This window comes from Rutidosis leptorrhynchoides, chromosome 2 (assembly GCF_046630445.1).
Source record: "Rutidosis leptorrhynchoides isolate AG116_Rl617_1_P2 chromosome 2, CSIRO_AGI_Rlap_v1, whole genome shotgun sequence".
NCBI classification, from domain to species: domain Eukaryota; kingdom Viridiplantae; phylum Streptophyta; class Magnoliopsida; order Asterales; family Asteraceae; genus Rutidosis; species Rutidosis leptorrhynchoides.
Genome location: NC_092334.1, coordinates 163,360,384 through 163,384,706, shown reverse-complemented (window position 1 = coordinate 163,384,706; position 24,323 = coordinate 163,360,384). Strand labels below are relative to the sequence as shown.

The 24,323-nt window shown below is 33.3% G+C and overlaps 1 protein-coding gene across 1 annotated transcript; it reads left to right on the top strand.

Annotated features, from left to right (window-relative positions):
- Positions 1-17,645: 17,645 nt before the first annotated feature.
- LOC139891548 (lysine-specific demethylase JMJ13-like) lies at positions 17,646-22,153 on the top strand. The gene is made up of 9 exons (XM_071874523.1): positions 17,646-18,013; positions 18,080-18,236; positions 18,320-18,539; positions 19,111-19,164; positions 19,251-19,330; positions 19,433-19,710; positions 19,803-20,192; positions 20,882-21,303; positions 21,528-22,153. The coding sequence occupies exons 1-9, from the start codon at positions 17,668-17,670 to the stop codon at positions 21,837-21,839; spliced, it is 2,259 nt and encodes a 752-aa protein (XP_071730624.1). The 5' UTR covers positions 17,646-17,667; the 3' UTR covers positions 21,840-22,153.
- The last annotated feature ends 2,170 nt before the right edge of the window (positions 22,154-24,323 follow it).

The following is a 24,323-nucleotide window of genomic DNA, read 5'->3' as shown; positions in this document are numbered from 1 at the left end:
ATTAAATTTTACCAAAGTTTCCAAACATATTGGCGTTTGTTTGCTGAATGATAAATGGTGCATATCATTTGTTCATTTCGTCTGTTGTTACATCACTTTTATTTGTCATCTTGTCGTCAAAATTAGTAGCTTTTGCTGAACGTAATGCCAGTCTTTGAAAATGCGCTGTTTTACCTTGTTTTGTACAATCGACAATATACATACATACAAATATAATCATGCATGGCAATTTGAAATGGGACTTAATATCCCACTTTCAAATTCTAAATATGAAATATTAGTACACAATAATAATAAAATAATAAAAATTACACAAATATATCCAATAACATAAGTTTAAACATGAAAAAGTCAAAAGATAAAAACATAAAAATCATAAAAATAACCAAATGGAACTAAATCAGTCTGGATAGGGGTTCCAGTTCATCTCATCGGGTGGGTTCCATTGTTGGTTATAGGTGTTCTGATAGGCTTGGTTATAGTCATACCGGTTAAAGGGTGGTCGGATATCGGGGCTATGTGGCGGAAAATGAGCAGGTCGAGTAGGTACATAGTTATTTGGTACCTGATATGATAGCTGGCTCATGATTTGGTGCTGATGAACTAACCAGCTATCGTGTTGGCGTCGCCTATAATCCTCGTATACTCGCTCGGAGTTCCACTGCTCATACATACTATGTCTGGCCGCGTTCGTCATTGCTTCCTCATCTATACGAACGTGGACGTCAAGAATAGCATCTCGAAAGACATCCCTAATGTCTTCCGCCTCCTCCATTTCCTCGTCTGAGCCTCTCTCTACCTGAGGATGAGATCCCTCATAGGGTACTGCCTGGTTACGTCTACTTTTCAATACCTTAGCACCCACATAAACTTTCAATCCTAAGGGCTCAACCTGTTCTCTACAAATCTGTAATGGACCCCCTTAGTTCCTATCAACACCTAAATATTCTCCAATGAGAGTAACAAAAATACCTCCTCCTATTATACTCCCGTCCTGCATTCCCTCTACCATTTTAGATAAATAAAAAGCAACACAGTAAGCGATATTGACAAAGCTTCTAGGATCCTGAATACACTTTAGGTAGAATAAATCATATAAGGTAATTTTTTCTTTATTATGACCTCTTTGTGTAATCGAGTTAGCCAAAAATCGATGAATAATACGAAGCTCGGCTCTGTCAATATGTGTATAGGAGTGTCCTCCTGCTCGTGTAAAAACATCAAAATGTGACATACGCCTCCAAATGGCATCATCGTCAAAGTTACTATCTACCCGTTCACCATAATGAATCAAGTTTGTACAATCGGGTAATAGCAACTCACCAGGAGTATATATCTGTAAGGCCCTGGCCATGTCCAGCATGGACATTCTGTACATTCTACCGCCAAGGATAAACCTAAGAAATCTTCTATCATCTATTCTAACTATATTTGTATCAAGTGATACAGTACTCATCAACTCAACACACCATTCCTTATATACAGGTCTACGAATGGTGAAAAGACGTTCCCAATCTGTAAAAGAAGAACTACCATACCTTTGAACTAAAAGCTGTCTAACACGGTCAGCTAGATGGACCGTTTCCAAAGGGGCCCAATCAATTACCCTTGGCACCTCTACATTTTTTGTTACCAATTTGAATTTGTTCCTTTGATATGTCTCGTAATCTCTCCATCTTCTATCAAATCTCAGATTAGGATGTAGAGTGTGCTCAGGAATTGTTGGGAATTCTACTAGCGGCCTCATTAAGAATACTATGAATTCATCAACAAACTGTACCGGATCATAATAAGGTATGTGCTGATCAGGCTGTTGTTGTTCCTGTTGTGGTTTTTGTTCGTGTTGCATTTCTGGTTCTAGTTCTGGTGCTGGTGCTGGTCGTCTAGATGATGATGCTCCTGAACCTCCAGTATCGGCTTTCTGCAAAACACATTAAACACAAAATTTGTGCATCCAAATATGCATTAGTGTTAGCAAAATAACAACTTAAAACAATCACTATAACATGTTAAATCAAAATTAAACTTATACACATTTTCACAATTTTTCACAATTCTACACTTTTTAAATAAGCACATATGAAAATGTATACAAAATTCATAAGCATTTAACTCAAATAACATGTCAAAATATTCATTACTAATAATTAAACAAGTCTCAAATGGCAAATATATCAAATTAATCAAGTTCATGAATTTTGGACTTAAAAAGTCCACTTTTAATCTCCAAAAATCATGTTTAGGATCATTGTTTGGATCATTTAACTATCTAAACATGTTACACTACTCAATTTAGCAATAATTCATGACAAAAATCGGCCATAACCTGTTTATATCAAAAAGCCCCAAATTGCTCAAGAACACAAACCCTAGATTTCTAAAAATTTTGAAGTTTTTGGCTTCAAATCATGTTAAATAGCATCAATCTAGGTTATACATACATAAAATACTAACAATTTAACACTAATTACACTAGAAATTAACAAAATTGCATTAGGTAAAAAATTGGTAATTATCACAAAAACTAGGAATTTATAGAGTTTAGGGGTGTAATTTTTACCAATTTGCTGAAGAATGAGAATCTAGGCATGATTAGAGCAAGAAAAATGACGAATTACGGTGAATTTTGGCGAAATTTGGTGAAGATTTGAGAGTTTTTTCGGGTGTATGTGTGTGTTTTGTGTGAAGAACAGACCCGCTGGACTTCTTGTATCTGGCCTGGATTTCAGCTCCATGCGATCGCATGGAGTTGAAGTGTAAAACCCATGCGATCGCATGGGGGTCCGGGTACAGTGTTTTCAGCTTTTTTTTTTTATTTTATAAAACCTTATACTTTATAAAACTTATAATTAATTAAATTTTAAAATTTTTGTTTTCCTTTAGGAGCGAGGGCGTTTCGGATCGTTGTCCTAGTCTGTCCCTCGACAAAATTTTAAAATTTGTCAAATCAAAGCGCGGTTTTTAAAAGTAAAGATTTTTGGGTTTTTTAATGTTTTTGGCATACTTTAATTCAATAAGATTAAAAATAATGATAATAAAAGTTCTCGTCCCTCCCTCGGGTAAAGCAATTTCGGTTCAAAGACCTAGTCTTCAACTTACGACGAATTTTAAAAATTATATTTTTAACTTAATGAGATAAAGTAAATTTTTGTTTTTAAATTCACGCAACTTAAATATAAAATTCAAAATTAATATTAAAAATTCACACCAAACTTAAAATTTGAATTGCATAAAATTAAAAATTCATTTTTTTAAAAATTAAAAATTCACACCAAACTTAATTTAAAAATTCATATTATAAATTCACACCAAACTTACAATTTAAAATGCATAACATTAAAAATTCACACCAAACTTATATTAATTTTTTCAAATATTTACAATTTTAAAAATATTGTTTTTACAAAGTTTACAATATTAATTTAAGATTTATATATTAATTTTAAAAACATGGTAAAAATAACATTAAAAATCTTTTTGGCTTTTTATCCCACTTTAATCAATCAAATATTATCAAAAATATGCGCCCCTCTTTTCGGTAAAGTAATTTCGGTTCCAAGACCTAATTTAACTCATGACGAATTTTTGAAATATTTTGGGTTGATTGTTTAAAGATATTTATACCTTAAGAATAAACGTTAAATTTCTCAGTGATGTAATAAATTTTTAAATGATATCAATAATTTCGGTCGCCAAACCTAATTTTATTCAATACCAATTTAATACTTTATAGCGAACAAATTAGCGTTTATTATCAAAAGGTTAAAAATAAAAAAATAAAAAAAAACTGTACAAACATACCTGTGAAATAGATTTCTTAGTTATATGATCTATCCCATTCATAAGATAGTCGGTTTAATTGGTTTTCCATAGCTACATAGGCGTAACCTCGAGCATTCAGTGTCTTTTCTTCTAAACATATGAACGGTCCGTCTCTGCATAAAGTAACAAATTCGGTATTTGAATAGGTTTGATTATTTGAACATTTACCTCCATGTGACCATTTTCCGCATTTGTGACATCTTTCTAGGTGTCGTGCTCTTCTTTTTGCTGCGGATTTTGATTTTCCTTTACCAAATTGTAACTTATTATCTTCGCATCTGGATTCTTTTCTAACTCCGTCCATTCTTTCTCTGATTACTGATACTATTTCACTCGGAAGTGTGTTATTATTACGTTTAGTGATCAAAGCGTGTAGCATTAGACCATGGTTTAGTTCACAGGCAGTCTTCATTTCCTAAAAAAATAAAAATTCAGAATGGGGGGAGAAGCCTAGTTCTTTAGGGTCTGCTAGGGAAAGACCATTCGGGTTCCATTTTCGAGAACTACACGAAAACAGACAATCTAACTTTAACAAAAATACATATTATCCTTTAAAGACTTGATTCTCCCCACACTTAGTTAGCTGTGGTATCAAAATTGTGATTAACTTCATTGTCAACTTCCATCGGACCATGTATGTAATGTTTAACTCTGTGACCATTAACTTTAAATTCAATCTCATTTGAATTTATTAATTCTATCGTTCCGTATGGGAAAACTCTTTTGACTATGAATGGTCCAGACCATCTTGATTTCAATTTTCCAGGAAATAGCTTGAATCGTGAATTGAAAAGAAGAACTCTGTCTCCTTCTTTAAATTTTTTTGAACTTCTGATTCTTTTATCATGCCATTTCTTCGTTCTTTCTTTATAGATTAACGAATTTTCGTATGCTTCATGTCTTAATTCTTCTAATTCGTTTAGTTGACTTAATCGTAGACGTCCGGCTTCATGTAAATCAAGATTACATGTCTTCAAAGCCCAAAATGCTTTGTGTTCAATTTCTACTGGAAGATGACATGCTTTTTCATAAACAAGTCTAAAAGTTGTGGTTCCAATTGGAGTTTTGTAGGCTGTTCTAAAAGCCCAGAGTGCATCCTCCAATTTAATGGACCATTCCTTCGGATTTGATCCTACGGTTTTCTCTAGAATACGTTTTAAAGCTCGGTTGGTATTTTCAACTTGTCCACTTGTTTGTGGATGATATGCGGTGGAGATTTTATGAGTTACTCCATATCTTTTAAGAACTTTCTCAAGTTGATTATTACAGAAATGAGTACCCCGATCACTTATTAAAGCTTTCGGTGTTCCAAACCTTGCAAAAAGACGTTTTAAAAAGTTGACTACAACTCGTGCATCGTTAGTTGGGAGAGCTTGTGCTTCCACCCATTTAGATACATAATCAATGGCTACGAGTATATATAAATTATTATGAGATTTTGGAAATGGACCCATAAATTCAATACCCCAAATGTCAAATACTTCACATACTTGGATGACATTTTGTGGCATTTCATCACGTTGACTTATTTTTCCGGCCCTTTGACAAGCATCACGGAATTTGCAAAGAAGGTGTGCGTCTTTGTAAATTTTAGGCCAATAGAATCCAGCATCATAAACTTTTCTTGCTGTTAGTTGAGGCCCATAATGCCCTCCTGTTGGTCCTGTGTGACAATGGTTTAAAATTTTACTAGCTTCATCTCCAAATACACATCGGCGTATTATTCCATCGGGACAACTTTTAAACAGATGTGGATCTTCCCAAAAATAGTGTTTTATATCACTGAAGAATTTCTTTCGTCTTTGGTACGATAATCCTTTTTCAAGGAATCCACAAACTAAGTAGTTTGCATAGTCTGCAAACCATGGGATTTCATTATAATCTATCTTCAATAGATATTCATCAGGAAAGTTGTCTTGTATGGCCGATTCATTTAGAACTTCTAATTCGGGATTTTTAAAACGAGAAAGATGATCAGCGGCGAGATTTTCTGCTCCTTTTTTATCTCGGATTTCAATATCAAACTCTTGTAAGAGTAAGATCCAACGGATTAATCTTGGTTTAGCATCTTGTTTTGAAAATAGGTATCTAAGAGCAGAATGGTCGGTATAGACCACCGTTTTTGCTAGAACGAGATATGAACGAAATTTGTCAAAAGCAAAGACAATAGCAAGGAGTTCTTTTTCAGTAGTTGTATAGTTCGTTTGTGCTCCTTGTAACATCTTACTAGCATAATATATAGGTTGAAATCGTTTTTCAATCCTTTGTCCTAAAACGGCTCCCATTGCAAAATCATTTGCATCGCACATTAGTTCAAATGGTAGATTCCAATTTGGTGTTATCATGATCGGCGCATTAGTGAGTTTCTCTTTAAGAATATTAAAAGATTTGATACATTCATCTGAAAAGATGAATGGAGCATCTTTTTCTAGGAGTTTATTCATAGGAGTGGCAATTTTAGAAAAATCTTTTATGAAATGTCGGTAAAAACCGGCATGCCCTAGAAAACTCCTAACTCCTCTAACATTGGTGGGATGTGGAAGTTTAGCAATTACATCTACTTTAGCTCTATCCACTTCAATTCCTTCTTTTGAAATTTTATGTCCAAGAACGATGCCTTCTTTAACCATGAAATGACATTTCTCCCAGTTAAGAACTAGATTTGATCGTTCGCATCTAATAAGCATTCGTTCCAGATTAACTAGACATGATTCAAATGTATCACCGAAGACTGAAAAGTCATCCATGAAAACTTCCATGCATTCTTCTATCATGTGGTGAAAAATCGCCATCATACACCTTTGAAAGGTTGCAGGGGCGTTGCAAAGTCCAAATGGCATGCGTTTGTAAGCAAAAGTACCATAAGGGCACGTGAATGTGGTTTTCTCTTGGTCCTCGGGTGCTATTGGAATTTAAAAATATCCGGAAAATCCATCTAGAAAACAATAGTAACTATTTCCGGCTAATCTTTCCAACATTTGATCTATGAAAGGTAAGGGAAAGTGATCTTTTCTGGTGGCGGCATTTAATTTTCTATAATCAATACACACATGCCATCCTGTTACAGTCCTAGTAGGAATAAGCTCATTTTTCTCATTTGTAATGACAGTCATGCCACCCTTCTTAGGCACGCATTGAACTGGGCTTACCCATGGACTATCAGAGATTGGATAAATTAAACCTGCATCTAGCAGTTTAATAATCTCTTTCTTAACTACATCTTGCATATTAGGATTTAGTCTTCGTTGGCGTTGCACATACGTTTTATGACCTTCTTCCATAAGGATTTTATGTGTGCAATACGAAGGACTTATTCCTTTAATATCATGAATCTTCCATGCAATGGCTGGTTTATGAGCTTTTAACACAGAAATGAGTTGTAATTTCTCATTTTCAGTAAGAGAAGACGATATTATTACAGGTAATTCAGATTCACCATGTAAATAAGCGTATTCCAAATGGTTTGGAAGTGGCTTTAACTCTAATTTCGGAGGTTCTTCTATCGATGATTTGTATCGATATCTGTCTTCTTCTTTTAGCATTTGAATTTCTTCTGTTGTTGGTTCATATCCATTAGCTATTAGTGTAGCTAACATTTCAGCTTCATCAATTGGTTCATTACTTTCTCCTAAAGAACATTCTCCTGTTCCTTGTAATTCTGGAAATTCTTCTAATAATTATGCATGTGCATCTATAGTTTGAATATAATAACATGTATCATCTGCAGATTGTGGTTGTTGCATTGCTCTATCAACTGAAAAGGTAACACTCTCATCCTCTATACTTAGGGTCAGTTTCTTACCGAACACGTCTATCATTGCTTTAGCCGTGTTTAAGAATGGTCTTCCTAATATGAGAGGAACTTGAGAATCTTCTTCCATGTCCAAAACAACAAAATCTACTGGAAATACTAAAGTACCAACTTTAACTAGCATGTTCTCCATTATCCCTCTAGGATATTTTATTGATCTATCGGCTAGTTGTATGCTTATTCTGGTTGGTTTCAATTTTCCAAGGTCTAGTTTAGCGTATAGTGAATACGGCATTAAATTTATACTAGCACCTAAGTCTGCCAATGCTTCTATTGAACTAAGACTACCCAGAAAACATGGAATTGTGAAACTTCCTGGATCAGATAGTTTTTCTGGTATCTTATTCAACGGCACTGCTGAACAATTAGCATTCATAGTAACAGCCGAGAGTTCTTCCATTTTCTTTCTATTTGAGATTAGATCTTTCAAGAATTTAGCATATCTAGGCATTCCTGAAATTACATCAATGAAAGGAAGATTTACATTTATCTGTTTAAACATATCCAAGAATTTGGATTGCTCGGCTTCAAGTTTCTCTTTCTTCATTTTACTCGGGTAAGGAAGTGGTGGCTGGTATGGTTTAACATAAGGTTTAGCCTTAACTGTGTTATCTTCATTAACCTTTTCAACTACCGGTTCATTTTCCTTATCTTGATCAGGTTGTGGTTCTTGTGGAGTAGGAATAGCTTCATCAGAAGTTACAGGTATTTCAGGTGGTTTAAGCATTGTACCACTTCTTGTGGTAATGGCTTTAGCTGTTTCATTCCGGGGATTAGCATTTGTATCACTAGGTAGACTTCCCGGTTTTCTTTCACCTATTAACCTTGCTAGGTTACTTACTTCTTGTTCCAGATTTTGAATAGAAGCTTGTTGATTTCTAAATGCTTGAGCATTTTGTTCATTGGTTTGTTTTTGAGATGTGAAAAACTGCGTTTGAGTTTCAACTAGCTTTGTCATCATATCTTCTAAATTCGGCTTTTTATCATCGGTTTGTTGTGGTGGTTTGTTTTGAAAATTAGGTCTTTGCTGATTGTAATTATTATTGGATACTTGTTGATTGCTAGGACCTTGTTGGTTGTTGTATGGAATATTTCGGTTATAGTTCTGATTTTGATTGTAAATAGGTCTTGGCGGTTGATAATTATTCTGATAATTATTTCCAGGCCTTTGGTTTATGTATGAAATATTCTCTCTTTGTTCCATTGTTAATTCAATACTGAGACAATCTTTTGTCAAATGTGGTCCTCCACACTGCTCACAACTAATTCGTATTGAGTGAATATCTTTAGTCATCTTTTCCATTCGTCTCTCGACAGCATTCAACTTTTTCGGAAATGGAATCTAAGTCATGGCTAGAATTGGCTCTAGCTGCTTTAGATTATCTAATGATATCTTTTTCTTGGTGCCACTCATGTGAGTGGGAAGCAGTGTTATCAATAATTTTGTAAGCATCAGTTTCGATTTTCTTCATAATAGAACCACCAGCTGCTATATCTATATCTTTCCTTGTAGTGATGTCGCATCCTTGGTAGAATATTTGTACTATTTGACAGGTGTCTAAACCATGTTGCGGACATCCTCTTAACAACTTTCCATATCTTGTCCATGCCTCATATAGAGTTTCATTTGGCTTCTATGTAAACGTAACAATTTCTGCTTGAAGTCTTACGGCTTTAGATGCCGGAAAGAATTGTTTAAGAAATTTGTCAACTAAAACATCCCATGTATCAATCGCCCCTTCAGGTAACGATTCCAACCAATCTTTGGCTTCTCCCTTTAAAGTCCAGGGAAATAACATGAGATATATCTGTTCATCCTCCACTTCTCGGATTTTAAATAGTGTGCAGATCCTATTAAAGGTACGTAAATGTTCATTTGGATCTTCCTTCGGCGCACCACTAAATTGGCATTGATTAGTCACCATGTGTAGAATTTGTCCTTTGATTTCATAATCTGGCGCATTAATGTCTGGATGAGTAATTGCGTGACCTTGGCCAGTGCGTTTAGCTCTCATTCGGTCTTCCATACTTAAAGGTTCCAGATTCTCCATAATTGAATTTGTTGAATCGGAATCACTAGAGGATTCTGATTTAATGGTTCGTTCCTCAACAATCTCTGTTTGAATGATTGGTGGTTCCGGAGGAAAGTTTAGTGGTTCAGGATCTACGAATCGTTCCTGAATATTCTCCGGATTCTCAATTGTGAGGTCGGGTTCAAAAAATGGATTATCGGAAATTTGAACTGGAGTACTTGGTCGACTGGATGACGATTCTAAAGAAAAATTAATGGCAGTAATATTTGCTAAATGTCTCGATCTAGTTACAGGTGGTGAACGTACAAAAGGTGGTGAACGTCTTGCTCGGTGCATTCACTGAATATCCTATTAGTTTTTTTAAAAGGAAAGAAAAATTATAATACGTTATCCAATCAATAGACTTTTCTGATTTTGCCCACGTTTCGAATAGCCAAAAGATGCAGCAGAGGGACAGGATTCGTTTGGTCTCAATATAATTGAGGACTGTTTGGCTCCAATAACCCGGTCCACGTACAAATCCAACTATTACTACGAACCAGAAAATTTTGATGTCTATCAATTTAACTACTTAAAATAAATTTTCGTAATTTTAAGAAATTTAGATAAGAAGTAGAATAAAAATCTATGTCCTAAAACTAGAATAGCGAGAAATAAGAAAGAAAAAGAGTTCGTCGGAAAAAGATCGAAAAAGAAAAATAAGAAAGAAAGATAAAAGGCGACGGAAAAATAAAAGAAACTTATAAAACTTAAAAATACTTGACTAACCTAACCTTATTACTACAACTAACTTAAAATTATAATCGCAAATTGAGATTACTAATTGGAATGATAATTGATACATAGGTAAAAGTCGTCTAAAAATATTAAAGCTTACAGGAAAAACTATATCTCAAATGGAAATAACTTAAAAAGAAACTAAAACTTAAAAAGGCGTCACAAAATTCTAAAGTACCTAAATCTTAGTCTAAAGAAAAAGCACTTAAGGAATTCTACGGCAAAGCCTAAAAATCTAAAAGTAAAAATAACTATGGCAAAAACTAAGTTTAAAACTAAATATGAGCTAAAAATACAAATATTACGCTAAAACGATTAAAAAGGGACAAAATATAAAAATATACAAAAAGTTGTAAAAATTACAATTTTTATAAAAATATTATTTTTATATTATTTATTTTATAAAACTATTAATTTTACAATTTAATTAAACTAATTAAACTAAATAATACAAATTAATAATAAAAACTAAATTAATATATATAATATATAACCCTAATTAGGGTTTAAATATAATAATAATAATAATTATTCGTAATTAATTCAGGCTGCAGTCTGGCGTGTCAGATGGGCTCATGCGATCGCATGAGTCCTCAGTTGCCCAGCCATGCGATCGCATGGGCTAGGGTTTCGGGCCACAGAGTGGGCTGCTACAGTACAGGCCGAATTAATAATTTTTTTTTTTCTGTTTTTGCTGTAAAATATAAAATATATTTATTAATTAAATAAAACTTATATTTTTACAAAATAAAAAAAATAGAAATAAAGAAACTTTATAAAACTTAAATATTTACCAAACTCTAAAAAATAATATTTATATTTTTGTTTTTCTTTTTTATATTTTTGAATATTTAAAACGTATTTTTATAAAAACGAATTTAAAAAAAATAAACTAAAAATCTTCTTTTTTTTATATTAGCGTTGCGCTTCCGGCGTTTAAGAGATTCCCCGGCAGCGGCGCCAAAAATAACTTGATGGTTCGCGAGGTGTATATAAAATAGCTTATATTTTTACAGGAAATACTATTAAATACGATACACTTTTACACAAGATATTTATTTATTTAGAGAATGGATATACTTAAACCTTGCTACAACACTTATAGGCAGTGTACCTAATCGTACAGTAGTGTAGTTTTTAGTAAGTCCGGTTCGTTCCACAGGGAATCTTTTTAAACAAAGCTTAACGCTATATTAGTTTACTTTTATAAAAATACAAATATATATATAAGTAATATTATTATTATAAAGGGGGGTTTTTTACCGTTTAATGACCGGTTTGTCGATTTTAAAACTTTAGTCGCAGTTAAAACCAAATGTAAAATAATAAATATAAATACAAGACTTAAATTAAAGCGTAAAGTAAATAACGATAATGAAATTGCGAATAATAAAAGTGCGATAAAATAAACTTGCGATAATTAAAAAGTACGATAATTAAAAGTGCAATTAAATACAATAACAATAAAAATGCGATAATTAGAAGTGCAATTAAATATAAAATAAAGGAAATTAAATATGAAATAAAAGAATTATGCTTATTTAAACTTCCGTAATCATGATGTTTGACGTGTTGATTTTAGTTTTATGCCCATGGGTTAATTGTCCTTTGTCCTGGATTATTTAATATGTCCGTCTGGTTTTTTTCCATAACAGTCCATCAGTCATAAATATAAAGTGCAAGTGTCCTTGTCAAATTATCCTTATACCCGAAGTTAAATATTCCAACTAATTGGGGACTTAAACTGTAACAAGATTTTAATACTTTGTTTAATAATTACACCAGGATGTCGACTGAGTGTAACCCAAGATTTTAATATTTTGTTATCAATTATACCAAGTGTCCTTGTACATAATTTCACCCCTGTTTTAATAATTCTAGTGACTATTAATCCATTCCCGTGTCCGGTTAAATGAACGATTATTCGTACATATAAATATCCCGCCCATCGTGTCCGATTGAGTGTATATGGTTATTTATAGGGACGTCCAATTGTAAATCTTTATATTAAAATTAACAAACTATCATTTAGTTAAACAAATATAAAGCCCATTAATAGCCCATAGTCTAATTTCCACAAGTGTCGTTCTTTTGTCCAAACCCCAATTATGGTACAAAGCCCAATTACCCAATTTTAGTAATTAGCCCAACATCATGATTACTTCGTTTTAAATAAGCATAATAATAACTTAGCTACGAGACATTAATGTAAAAAGGTTGAACATAACTTACAATGATTAAAAATAGCGTAGCGTTACACGGACAGAATTTCGACTTACACCCTTACAATATTCGCTAACATACCCTTATTATTAGAATTATAATTAAAATTAAAATTAAAATATAAATTATAAATATAAATATTACGTATGAATGGAGAGAAGAGAAAGATAGATTGATTTTGTGGTGCACCAAAGCTCGATTTTTATAGGCATGTGGGCTGGAACTGGGGCTCATGCGATCGCATGGATTTATGCCTTCCAGGCCATGCGATCGCATGGCCAGCTGGGGAGGCTCATATTTGGTTGTTTTCTTCTGCCGACGGTTTTATAAATAATATAATATATTAAATAATTATAAGAATTATTTAAATATTATATTATATTTATGTGCATAGTTGACTTGTAATTTTTAGTCCGTTGCGTCGAGCGTTGAGAGTTGACTCTGGTCCCGGTTCCGGATTTTCGAACGTACTTGCGTACAATTTAATATCTTGTACTTTTTATTTTGAATCTTGTACTCTTGTAATTTTGAGACGTTTCTTATCAATAATTGGAACCTCATTGATTGTATTTTGTACTTTTGAGCTTTTTGGTCGTTTGCGTCTTCAATTCGTCGAATCTGTCTTTTGTCTTCACCTTTTATTATTTAAGCGAATATCACTTGTAAATAGGACAATTGTAACTAAAAGCTTGTCTTTCTTGAGGAATAATGCTATGAAATATATGTTTGTTTTTAGCATTATCATATACAGTAATCAAAAATAAAAAAAATTACGACGAGTAGATAAACAAAATAAATATTTTCCGTCAAACGAGTCATGACTCACGTAGATTGATTGAAAACTACTCGAATTAGAAGTGACCCGATTATAACCCGATTGCCCTAATTGTAAAAGATACATCTGAATTCGACTAGTGCGTGTCTTGGCTCGTTCTTATACACTATCCATAAACACGAACAACAATACTTTTTTGACTTTGCCAAGAAACACAATATCCGAAAATACGACCGATATTTCTTCTTCGAGGAAGTTCTTCAACTTTGATATATCAAAGTTAGTAACATCGAAATCATCAAATGATTTTTTCTACCCATCAGCGTATGACTTCTAGTCAGAGGCTACTTTAACCCGGTAATATACGTCGTGTAAAACCTTAATGGGAGCCATTGATAATGTTTGAAAAGTTATTGTGTTTGAGAATTCGTATAAAATTTAGAAAACATGGGAGAAAAAAATAGTTGAGTTGTATAAAATTGTGTTTGATTGTATTGTATTTATAGTTGAAATTGTATAAAATTATTATTATTAATGACATAATGAAAAATGATAAAGGTATAAGTATCACGTTTAAGCATACCAAATATACAATAATAATGTATATTTATAACTAATAAGTGACATTAATAACACTAAAACTTAAATTATATATGGAAAGTAAATAATGAAAAAAGATATTTATAATATGTAGTTGATTTAGCATAATTTTAAAGGTTACATATGGTATTTCAAATTATGGTCAGAACTTTTCAAGTGGTGGAATATTCGGTGGATTCTACCGTCTTCTCTAAAGCAATTTACCTCGGATTGGTTTCATGGAATGAACATCAATGCCTCAAAATTTTGGAGGCTAATAGACCCTGCTACCATTTGGGCAATTTGGTCTGCAAGAAACAAGGCAATTTTTGAGCAAAAATTTTCATGCATGTCTTATATTGTTCGTAGTATCAAGATGAAGGTTTTTCAATGGGCATTCTTTTACAAAGCTATGTTCAAGCCATCAATTTTATGTTTGGGAAAACAACCTTTGTGCTAATTCACAAAGCTTAGTTAGCTCTTTTTAATGTTTTTATTGGTTTCATGTTCGTAACTTTTAGTACTTGCTACATCTGTTTGTATTACGTGTACTCTATTCGGACTCATCATCATTTTGATGATGCTTCCTTGTTTTATTAATGAATTTACTTCTTTTCGCCGAAAAAATGGTATGCTAGAGTTATTAATAGATCCATTGCGGATAAAATCCGATCCGAAAATCCGTAATACCCGTTTGAATAATCCACGGACTTACCCCTTCTAAATGCGTGGAAATCGCCACCTTGAATAAATGGCTAATAGGTCATAATTTACTCCGTATAAGTTTCTACATTCCTCATATCATTTTGGTATCGATCTTTTTAGTAACTAGATCATCCCGCAACTACACATTACATGTATTATATAATGAAAGCATGCTATTGTTTGTTTCTTTTGTTAGACTATGTTAATAAATCTAATTTTTACTTATCACTTTCGTAATTTGTCAGTCTACTGTATGATTAGATTTAGCAACTAAATTTTGATTGTTAATTTTAAACATTGTAGCTTCGCATATATTAGCGTAAAAAGTATAATTAATATATGTTTTCTCATTTAGTTATATCATGGTATTTGATTCGATGATTATTTTTCATGTCACTTTAAATTACGTAATGATATTTACTTTTTATTTTTGAATACTTTAATTTACATATACTTCATGAATAAAATCCGCTGGTAAACTCACAACCCGCGAATACTCGTGAATACGGGCATAGATCTAAAAATACATCCGTGAATCAAGATCCGCGGGCTAATGGATCATCAAAAAATCCGCGGGTGCGGGTGATGGATGTAGTAGATCCGCGCCCACGATCCGCGGGTGCCATCCCTACTTATTATTAATCCGTATTATTATTATTATTATTATTATTATTATTATTATTATTATTATTATTATTATTATTATTATTATTATTATTATTATTTTATTATAAAAAAAACTTAAAAGTTTTAAAACTTACAAAAAATTAGTGGGAAGCCTAGAGACAATCTGGGCCCCCACACCTCTAGCAATAGCAAAACCTATCCTAGTAAAAATATGAGCAGCAGCACCGGCACCAATATCTTGCGCCATCGAACTCTTCTGAACCCGCTTTAGCAAAGAAACAGCCTCCTTCTCTAATTCCCCCAGGGAAGAAAATGAGAAAGGAATGAAACCATAACCAATCGCCTGACAGCTAGATTCGTACTTGACCCGCTTCCGACGAGCCGCATCAACCACAGCACGTCCAGGGACAAAATCAGAAAGCCCAGACTGCGTCAAAGGAGAAGACCCAGTCAAGTCAACACAAACATCGCGACCACAATTCCAGGAATAAAGTAACACATCTGCAGGTCTGAGGGCCCTGTCGTTCCCTCCAGATAACCCAATATCAACCTCCTTTCTCGCTGAAATCCCAGATCGATAACAAACATCAACAAGGAAATCCCGAACAATATTATGTCGATGCTTAATACCCACCATACCAGCACAAGACACGGCGTGATCCCCGAAAATATCCCCAGTAAAAACCCTTGAACAGGCAGAGCATGCCGTCGAGATAGAGAACAATGGAACATCTAACCGGTAGCACAACACACATCGGTAAGTCTTTGCGTTCATCGTCTGACCCAACCCCAAAATAGGGACTGCCCTTAGCCAAGCAGAGGTGTGATCACCCTGCTGTGATTTCCATAAGACCGATAGTCGGGGAAATAACGAAAAAATGAATTCTGGAGAAGCGGTAACCTTTGTTGTTATTATTATTATTATTATTATTATTATTATTATATATTATTTTATTTTATTTTATTTAATATAATAATTTATATATAAGGTAAGTTATTTTCTCTCTCCTTTTTTTTTTCGTTTTCTAAAACCATACTCTTTCTGTATCTCATCTACTATTCATCTTTCCTTCTCTCTAAACCGCTCGATAAAACCTCTTTGTTATCGCCGGAAAACCGCTCGTTTCCTATAATTACCTCCGTTACTCCTCGCCTGACGATAATTCATTGACGTAACCGCCTAATTACATAAACCGGAACTCTCGGTGTTATCGCTGAGCGGTTTCGTGTGATTACCGTCGCGACCGGTAATCCTGACCCTCGAAAACCGTCCGATCCTTTCATTCGAGGCCTTCACGGCGGAATGTGGCAAATATAATTGCCGAGATCGTGATTTTCGGTTAATTTTTGTTACTTTAGTTTGGTGAAGTGACCGAAGCGACGACGGAGCACTCCGGTGAGTTTGTGCGGAATGAGATGGTATGATTACCTCTTCAACATGTATATATATATATATATATATATATATATATATATATATATATATATATATATATATATATAATGTTCCGGTGAATAATGGCATAATGCGTCTATGAGATCTCTAGCGTTTTGTTACTTTTGATTTAGAACATAATTAATGAGAATTTGTGTTATTTTCTGATACTCCAAATTTTAATTATATATATTATGATTATATATTCATTTATTTATATAATTGCTCAATTTTGTTAAAGTTTTGTCAATTAATTTAACAAATTGCATTATGTTGACCTTTTGATGTGGCAATAATATGTTTCACTTGCTTTTAGTCGATTGGATGCCTGCTAGGAATTGGCTGATTTAACTGTTTAAAGTTGTTTGACTTTCTTTAGATTGAATTTTTTATACTCGTTGTAATTGAGCTAATAATAATTTACAATTATATATTACTGTATAATTATATTATATACTCATTCATATAATTGCTGAATTTTGTTAGAGTTTGGTAATTAATTGAAGAATTTACATTATGTTGACCTTTGATGTGGCAATAATATGTTTGGCTTCCTTTCAGTCGATTGGATGGCTGATAGGGAATTGGTTGATTTAACTGTTCAAAGTTGTTTGACTTTCTCTAGTTTCTTTATACACGTTGTAATTGAGCTAATAGTTTGTTGCCTGTGTATATTAAAAGAGATGAATGAATATCGAATTTATGAAGGAATGGAACAATCATAGTATCCTTCTGTAGTAATTTGCTCTAGTGAAATTGGTTCACATGTGTCTGCTTAAGATCCTTTCACCTAGGTGTGTTGATGTTTATGGACCGGAATATATCTGATTTATCCTGTGATTGACAGGTGGAAGGGAGGTTTTGTTTCTCCCGAGAGGACATGCTGAAGTTTCTGAAGCGTAAGAGACAGATGAAATCGAAATCCTGCACAGTAAATGAAGCTACATTTGTTTCTGATATAATGAAAAGTAATGGTGGAGATTCGTTACGTGGTCCCACATCTTGTGGTGATAGATTGCTCTGTAATCTGAACTTAAATGCTCAACCTGTTGCTGCTATACAGGGGAAAGATACCATGTTGAAGCCAAAGGCTGATAAGTTAGGTATAAATGATCTTGATTGGATGGAAAAAATTCCAGAATGTCCTGTATACTATCCTAGTATAAAAGAGTTTGAAGATCCTTTGGTATATCTGCAAAAAATAGCCCCAGATGCTTCAAGATTTGGTATTGTTTTACTCTATATAAGTTAATAAACACAAGTTAATATTCTTCTAACGTTGAACATTTCAGGTATCTGCAAGATCGTATCACCATTGAGTGCCTCGGTTCCTGCTGGGAGAGTTTTAATGAAAGAGAAAGTTGGTTTTAAGTTTACAACAAGAGTTCAACCTCTCCGTCTTGCTGAGTGGAATACTGATGATAAGGTCACGTTTTTCATGAGTGGAAGGTTGGTTTTTTTCATATGCTATTGATAAAATAAGCTAAGTATGTATTATATTCATGTTGAGTTTAATGAGTTATATTCGTCAGAAACTATACATTCCGTGATTATGAGAAAATGGCGAACAAGGTTTTTGCTCGTAGATATTATAGTGCGGGATGTCTTCCTGCTACATATGTAGAAAAAGAATTTTGGCATGAAATAGCTAATGGAAAGACAGAAAGTGTTGAATATGCATGTGATGTTGATGGCAGTGCTTTTTCATCTTCTCCCAGTGATCAACTTGCATGTAGCAAATGGAATTTAAAGGTTTTAATATGTTTTAGTCATTTAACTTTTTGATTATTTCTTACTCTCTTATCATATGATGTGTTTAAAAGGTAAAGGTAGAAGGTTTTCCCTGTTCGGGCTACCCGAGAGGGCGAGTAATCCGACTTATCATATCATGCAATCAATAGTCGATAGATTCATTAATACTTTGTCAGTGTACCTTATGTTCACTGAGTCATGATTGAAGTAATATGATTATTTTAGTTTGTGTTGGTTGGTTTTATTTGATGGAAGTAGTATGTCCAACTTGCGACAGGGCGTTGGTAGGGTTGTGAGCTTGCTTAAAGATCTATTATAAATGGTTTTCAGCTGTTTGTTTCTATTTTGTCTGCTTTTAGTAAACCCATCTTTGGTGTTTTTTCATACCCTATCTTCATCATAGTAGATAGTCAACTAATCTGTTTTATGCATGGGATAATTTTGATCTGTTGGGTGCAGTGCTTTTGTTAATACACCATAGTTTTGTTTGATTTGTAAATACATATTCCACCTACTTTTATTACATGTGTTTTGATATGTTTGTCCTTGTCTTTTACAAATTTGATTTCAGAAAGTTTCAAGACTGTCCCGATCTACTCTGCGTCTGCTTGAAACAACAATTCCGGTATTCATATAGTTCTCCCTTCTTTGATTCTAAGTATTCTTTAAGTCCATCCATTAATCTTTTTATTTTGTTTGTATGTTTTGCAGGGAGTTACTGAGCCTATGCTTTACATCGGGATGCTGTTTAGTATGTTTGCTTGGCATGTAGAAGATCATTACTTGTATAGGTATTCTATATACTTATACTGCTGTTAGAAAACATCATCATAATCGTATGTGTATGTGTTGCTGTTCATGCAATGTATATCATGTTATCTTACATTTTGCAGCATGAATTATCATCATTGTGGGGCTCCAAAAACATGGTACGGTGTACCTGGTCATGCTGCTCTGGATTTCGAAAACGTGGTTCGACAAAAAGTGTACACGCACGACATTTTATCAACAGACAGTGAAAATGGTGCATTCGATGTTCTTTTGGAGAAGACAACAATATTTCCTCCAAATATATTGCAACAAAACGGTGTTCCAGTTTATAAAGCTGTTCAAAAGCCCGGGGAATTTGTTATAACCTTTCCCAGAGCATATCATGCAGGATTTAGTCATGGTACAATGCTTGCCAAATTCAAATCTATGGCATTAATTATATTTTAATTGTTTTGATTCATTAATTAACTTTGTGAATGTGATCTACTTTAGGTTTTAATTGCAGCGAGGCAGTAAATTTTGCAATCGGTGACTGGTTCTTGTTAGGTTCAATAGCGAGTCATCGTTATGCGGTTTTAAACCGAGTTCCTCTTCTTCCTCACGAGGAACTTTTGTGCAAAGAATCAATGATTCTTTATTCAACTATGGAATACAAAGATCAATCTGCTGATGATTTGATATCTCATCGAAACATTAAGGCTGCGTTTGTGAATTTGATGCATTTTCAACATCGGATTCGTTGGTGTTTAAAGAAATTAAGAGAATACATGGGTGCTTCGACATATTCTCATGCAACCATTTTATGCAGTGTTTGTAAACGTGACTGTTATGTTGCGTATATAAACTGCAGTTGCTATTTGCATCCCGTATGCCTGCGCCATGGTATGGGAAGCCATTCTTTTCGTGTTTCTGTTTTTCTAGAAGATAAATGTTAATATGGTTTAAAAAATGTTAGACTGCTTCCACCCAAAAACATTTAATCTCTTGAATTTTTTATTTAGTTTATGTGTGTATGTGTGTTTTGGTTAATATAAGTAGTTAATCAAATTTGATTGAAAAGTATCATTACCAGTGTTGCAAAACTCGGAATCACTAAGAGAGTACTCGGTTTTGGCAACTTTGGGAGTACTCGGAGAGTACTCGGTCAAACTCAGTCAAACTCGGTCAAATTTTAGGCAAAACTTGGTCAAAACTCGGGATTACTTGGAAAATCGGCCAAACTCGGCCAAAACTCCGGATTACCTCGGAAAATGATCAAAACTCAGTCAAAATCAGTCAAAGTCAAACTTGGTCAACATCTGAGTACTCTTTAAAAGGTCCTGACCGAGTACTCCCCGAGTAACGATTTTTTTGCAACCTTGATCATTACAATCACTATATCTCTGATTAAAAGGATTTAGTACATTGTTTGTGTCAAAAGTACACATCTTGCGACCTTAAACAGGCCTAATTCCAAATCGACATATTTATCAGTAAATTGCTGAAACTGCCACCTCTATGTTGTTACTTTGAAGCCTTTTCTGTTAATCCTTTTTCTAATTGTGTATTGCTTCTTCTATTTTCGATTTCAGAGTTTAAGCAACTTAATCTTTCTTGTGGAGATAGCTTTACAATCTCGGTAAGGGAAGATATCTTAGACATGGAGGCAGCAGCCATGAAGTTTATGCAGGAGAAAAATATTGTACTTGAGGTTCAACAACAATCTGAAACTGCTACTGATATGATCTTGCTATCCAAATTGTACCCGATAACTGACAACGAAACATATACTCCATTTTGCAAAATTGGTTTTGGTGATGATGAGAATACGTTTGCTAATTATTCTGAAAATGTTACTGTAAAGATGCACGAAGCTTCAGGAGTAATCGATGGAACTATGTATCAAGAAAGTGATGACTCCGACTCAGACACATTTAGGGTCAAACGACGATCATCATCAAAGTGGGGCCACCGAAATACAGTCGTTACAGTCCCTTCAAATTTTGAAAGTCAGGTATTGATATTTTTTAGTCATAATTACGCAAATCGTCCCTAAACCTTTATATTTTGCGTTGGTAGTCCCTTGAATTGTATTCTCTAAAATGGATCGTCCCTCCGTTAAAAAATCGTTAAATTTTTCCGTTAACTCCAGTCATGTGCCAGGTACATGACTGGAATTATACTCGGTAAGAAATATGTTTTGGTTGATTCAATATTGATCGACACTCGTTTATGCAGGGGCTGAAACGGTTAAAGAAAGTACAACTTGAAGGAATATGTCAGCATGATTCAGCATCTGAGTGTTCCATTTACTCTAGAGAACCCCTTGAAAGTGTGTCGAAGGACAAGTTTGTTAAAGGAGCCTCGACACTTGTATCAATTAAATACAAGAAATTGGGAAACGAAGAAGCTGCTATCAAACATGGAGATTTTAATATGTACCATGAACCGGGGAAGACCAAAAAGGAACCAGTAACCTTAGAGAGTGGTCCAAAACGACTTAAAATTAAAGGCCCTTCCATTATTAGGCTGGAAAACTCGTCTCTTTGAAATTTGAATACAGTTTTTTAGAGCTTGACTTTTGCTAACTTGGATCCAAATTGGGATTTCAAGGACTAACTACACGAAAAATCACATTGGAGCTGCAGAAATTTGACTCACAATTTTTAGATGAAGGAAAAGTATATTCTTTGTGAAGGCCTCGAATTGGGGTGTGATTGCCACGGTGGTTAATTCTAATGTTTCTTGCACCGGGTTTTTTTTTTTAAGGATTTCGGGCAGGAGATCGTTCTTTTCTACTCATTTTAATGCAAAGTTTATAGTAAGTAATGTCCTTGTTTTAGCAGTTTCTTTTGATGTTAATCATGTTATGTTAACAATTGATTAATTTTTGTGCGATTAAAATCTCACAAAATCTGCTGCTTCTGTTCCTGGAGATTGCTTTTTCATTTTTTTAATATATATATATATATATATATATATATATATATATATATATATATATATATATATATATATTTTTTTTTTTTTTTCTTTTTTTTTTAGCAATAGTCTCCTTTTTATTGCTGTCATTGACTACATCCAAATAAATACAGTTTTTTACTTTTTCAGTCACTTTGTTCCTAGTGTTGATGCTTGCATTATCTTGTTGCTTTCTAGAAGTGTACTGTTTAGGGGTCCTTTGAGATCGTTTCTTTTATTTTATTTACATTTTTTCGGTTGTACTTCACGCTTTCTTGGTCATAATCAATGTGAAGTAAACTCATTTGTCGAAAAGAAACTATGATAATGTGGGTACAAAATCTGAGTTTTAAGCATAGCGTAGTATTTGATTGATATGTATCCTGATGTTTGTGATGGACATACAAGCCTATGCTCTTGAATTGAATTTGTCTGTTGACAGGATACTAGAAATAGAAGATATACAACAGTTGTATTTTAGTTTTTACTTCTTTTGGAAGTATTTATCTTATTTTACACGAATATTCAACAATATTTACAAATAGTTTCATCCTAAGACTTGAATCAACAACTTTAACGTTGACGAGTTTACACGACACCGTTATACTAATGACACTCTGGATGCTATTATTTGGGTTTAAAGAAAGTAAGAATGTTACTCTATGAGGTTGAAGAGGATAAGATCATGTGATTATTTGGCTTAAAAGAAAAAAATGTTCCTTGCTTTTCTTTTTTTGGCTGTTTACGGTTTTCCATATCCATAAAGCAATCATTACAAGTACATAAAATTTTGTTTACTCATTATTTAAATCATGTAAAAGTATCATGATGATGACAATGATTACAGTTTAATACAATGATTGTTGTTGGTTTAAGATATATTCTTTTAATTAAATATTCTTTAATCATTAATCATTATTCTATCTACTCATATTTTGTGATATTTTTACTACCAGTATACTATTATTTATAATTTTAATAAATTTAATGTTAAGAAATTATTAAGAGCAAAATCGGGTAACCGTGATAAGAACCCTTTGATACATCGTTACAAGTAGCTTCTGATGATGACGGGTTAGATGAGTTTACGGATCCCATTGCATCACGAAAGAAATCTGAACCTTTTGCAAAACTAGTTAATCCGAATAAAGAAGTAATTCACTTGAAGAAATATAATGAATTCATTAACGAGATGAGACAATACGGAGAACCTCACACACCTCCTAACAAAAAACGTCAATGAGATTGGCTTCATGAAGTACGAGAGGCCTCGGGAGTAAGGATACTTGACTAAAACAATGGTCTAAGTTTTCTTATACGTATACTTAGTGTTAAACAAGATAGTATTAAAAACAAGAAATAAGAAAGATTGTTTCTTATACTTGTTTTCAATGGTTGTGAAAGAAAGATGAAAGATTCTTTTAGACTTGAAAGTTTTATGTTCACGTTACCCTCACAGTATGTCCTCATATTTAAAAGGAAACTACAACATGTATATATCATATGAGGACCCATATTTGTCATATTCAATGATAAAAGTCAAGAGAATAATGCAGTAACATAATGTATGAGCTAAATATGAGATTGATTGCTATCCATGTCTCATGCTCAACGTGATGTCAGTAACAAAGGGATAATTGATATCTTACCTATATATTGACTTGAAGTTTAAACTTAAGAATCAATAGATGCTCTGAATGACATTTTTCATGTGTTGTTAGGGGCAGTGGCATGTTGCTAGACGTTTACCACTGTCTGTGTTGACATATGTTGAATCTTGTGCAAGTGGGAGATTGTTGGTTATTAATGCCCAAGACACAACTTATGTTTACACTACTAATAATATGTGAACCTATAGGGTCACACACAAAGAACAATTAAATACCTAATTAAGTATTTAAATGTGATTTAAATATGATCAACTTTAATATGAATATGATATTATTATTTAGATGAAATAATAATTTGCAATGAAGTAACACTGTATATATATATATATATGTATATAAACATACACTTATTAATGTTGCAAGTAACATTATTGTGTTATATATTTGTTTGACAAATATGAAA

Coding starts and splice junctions, on each gene's coding strand:
- LOC139891548 (XM_071874523.1), top strand. CDS start 17,668: ATGCTGAAGTTTCTGAAGCGTAAGAGACAGATGAAATCGAAATCCTGC. Junction 18,014..18,079: donor CCCAGATGCTTCAAGATTTG/GTATTGTTTTAC, acceptor TGAACATTTCAG/GTATCTGCAAGATCGTATCA. Junction 19,711..19,802: donor TCATGCAGGATTTAGTCATG/GTACAATGCTTG, acceptor GATCTACTTTAG/GTTTTAATTGCAGCGAGGCA.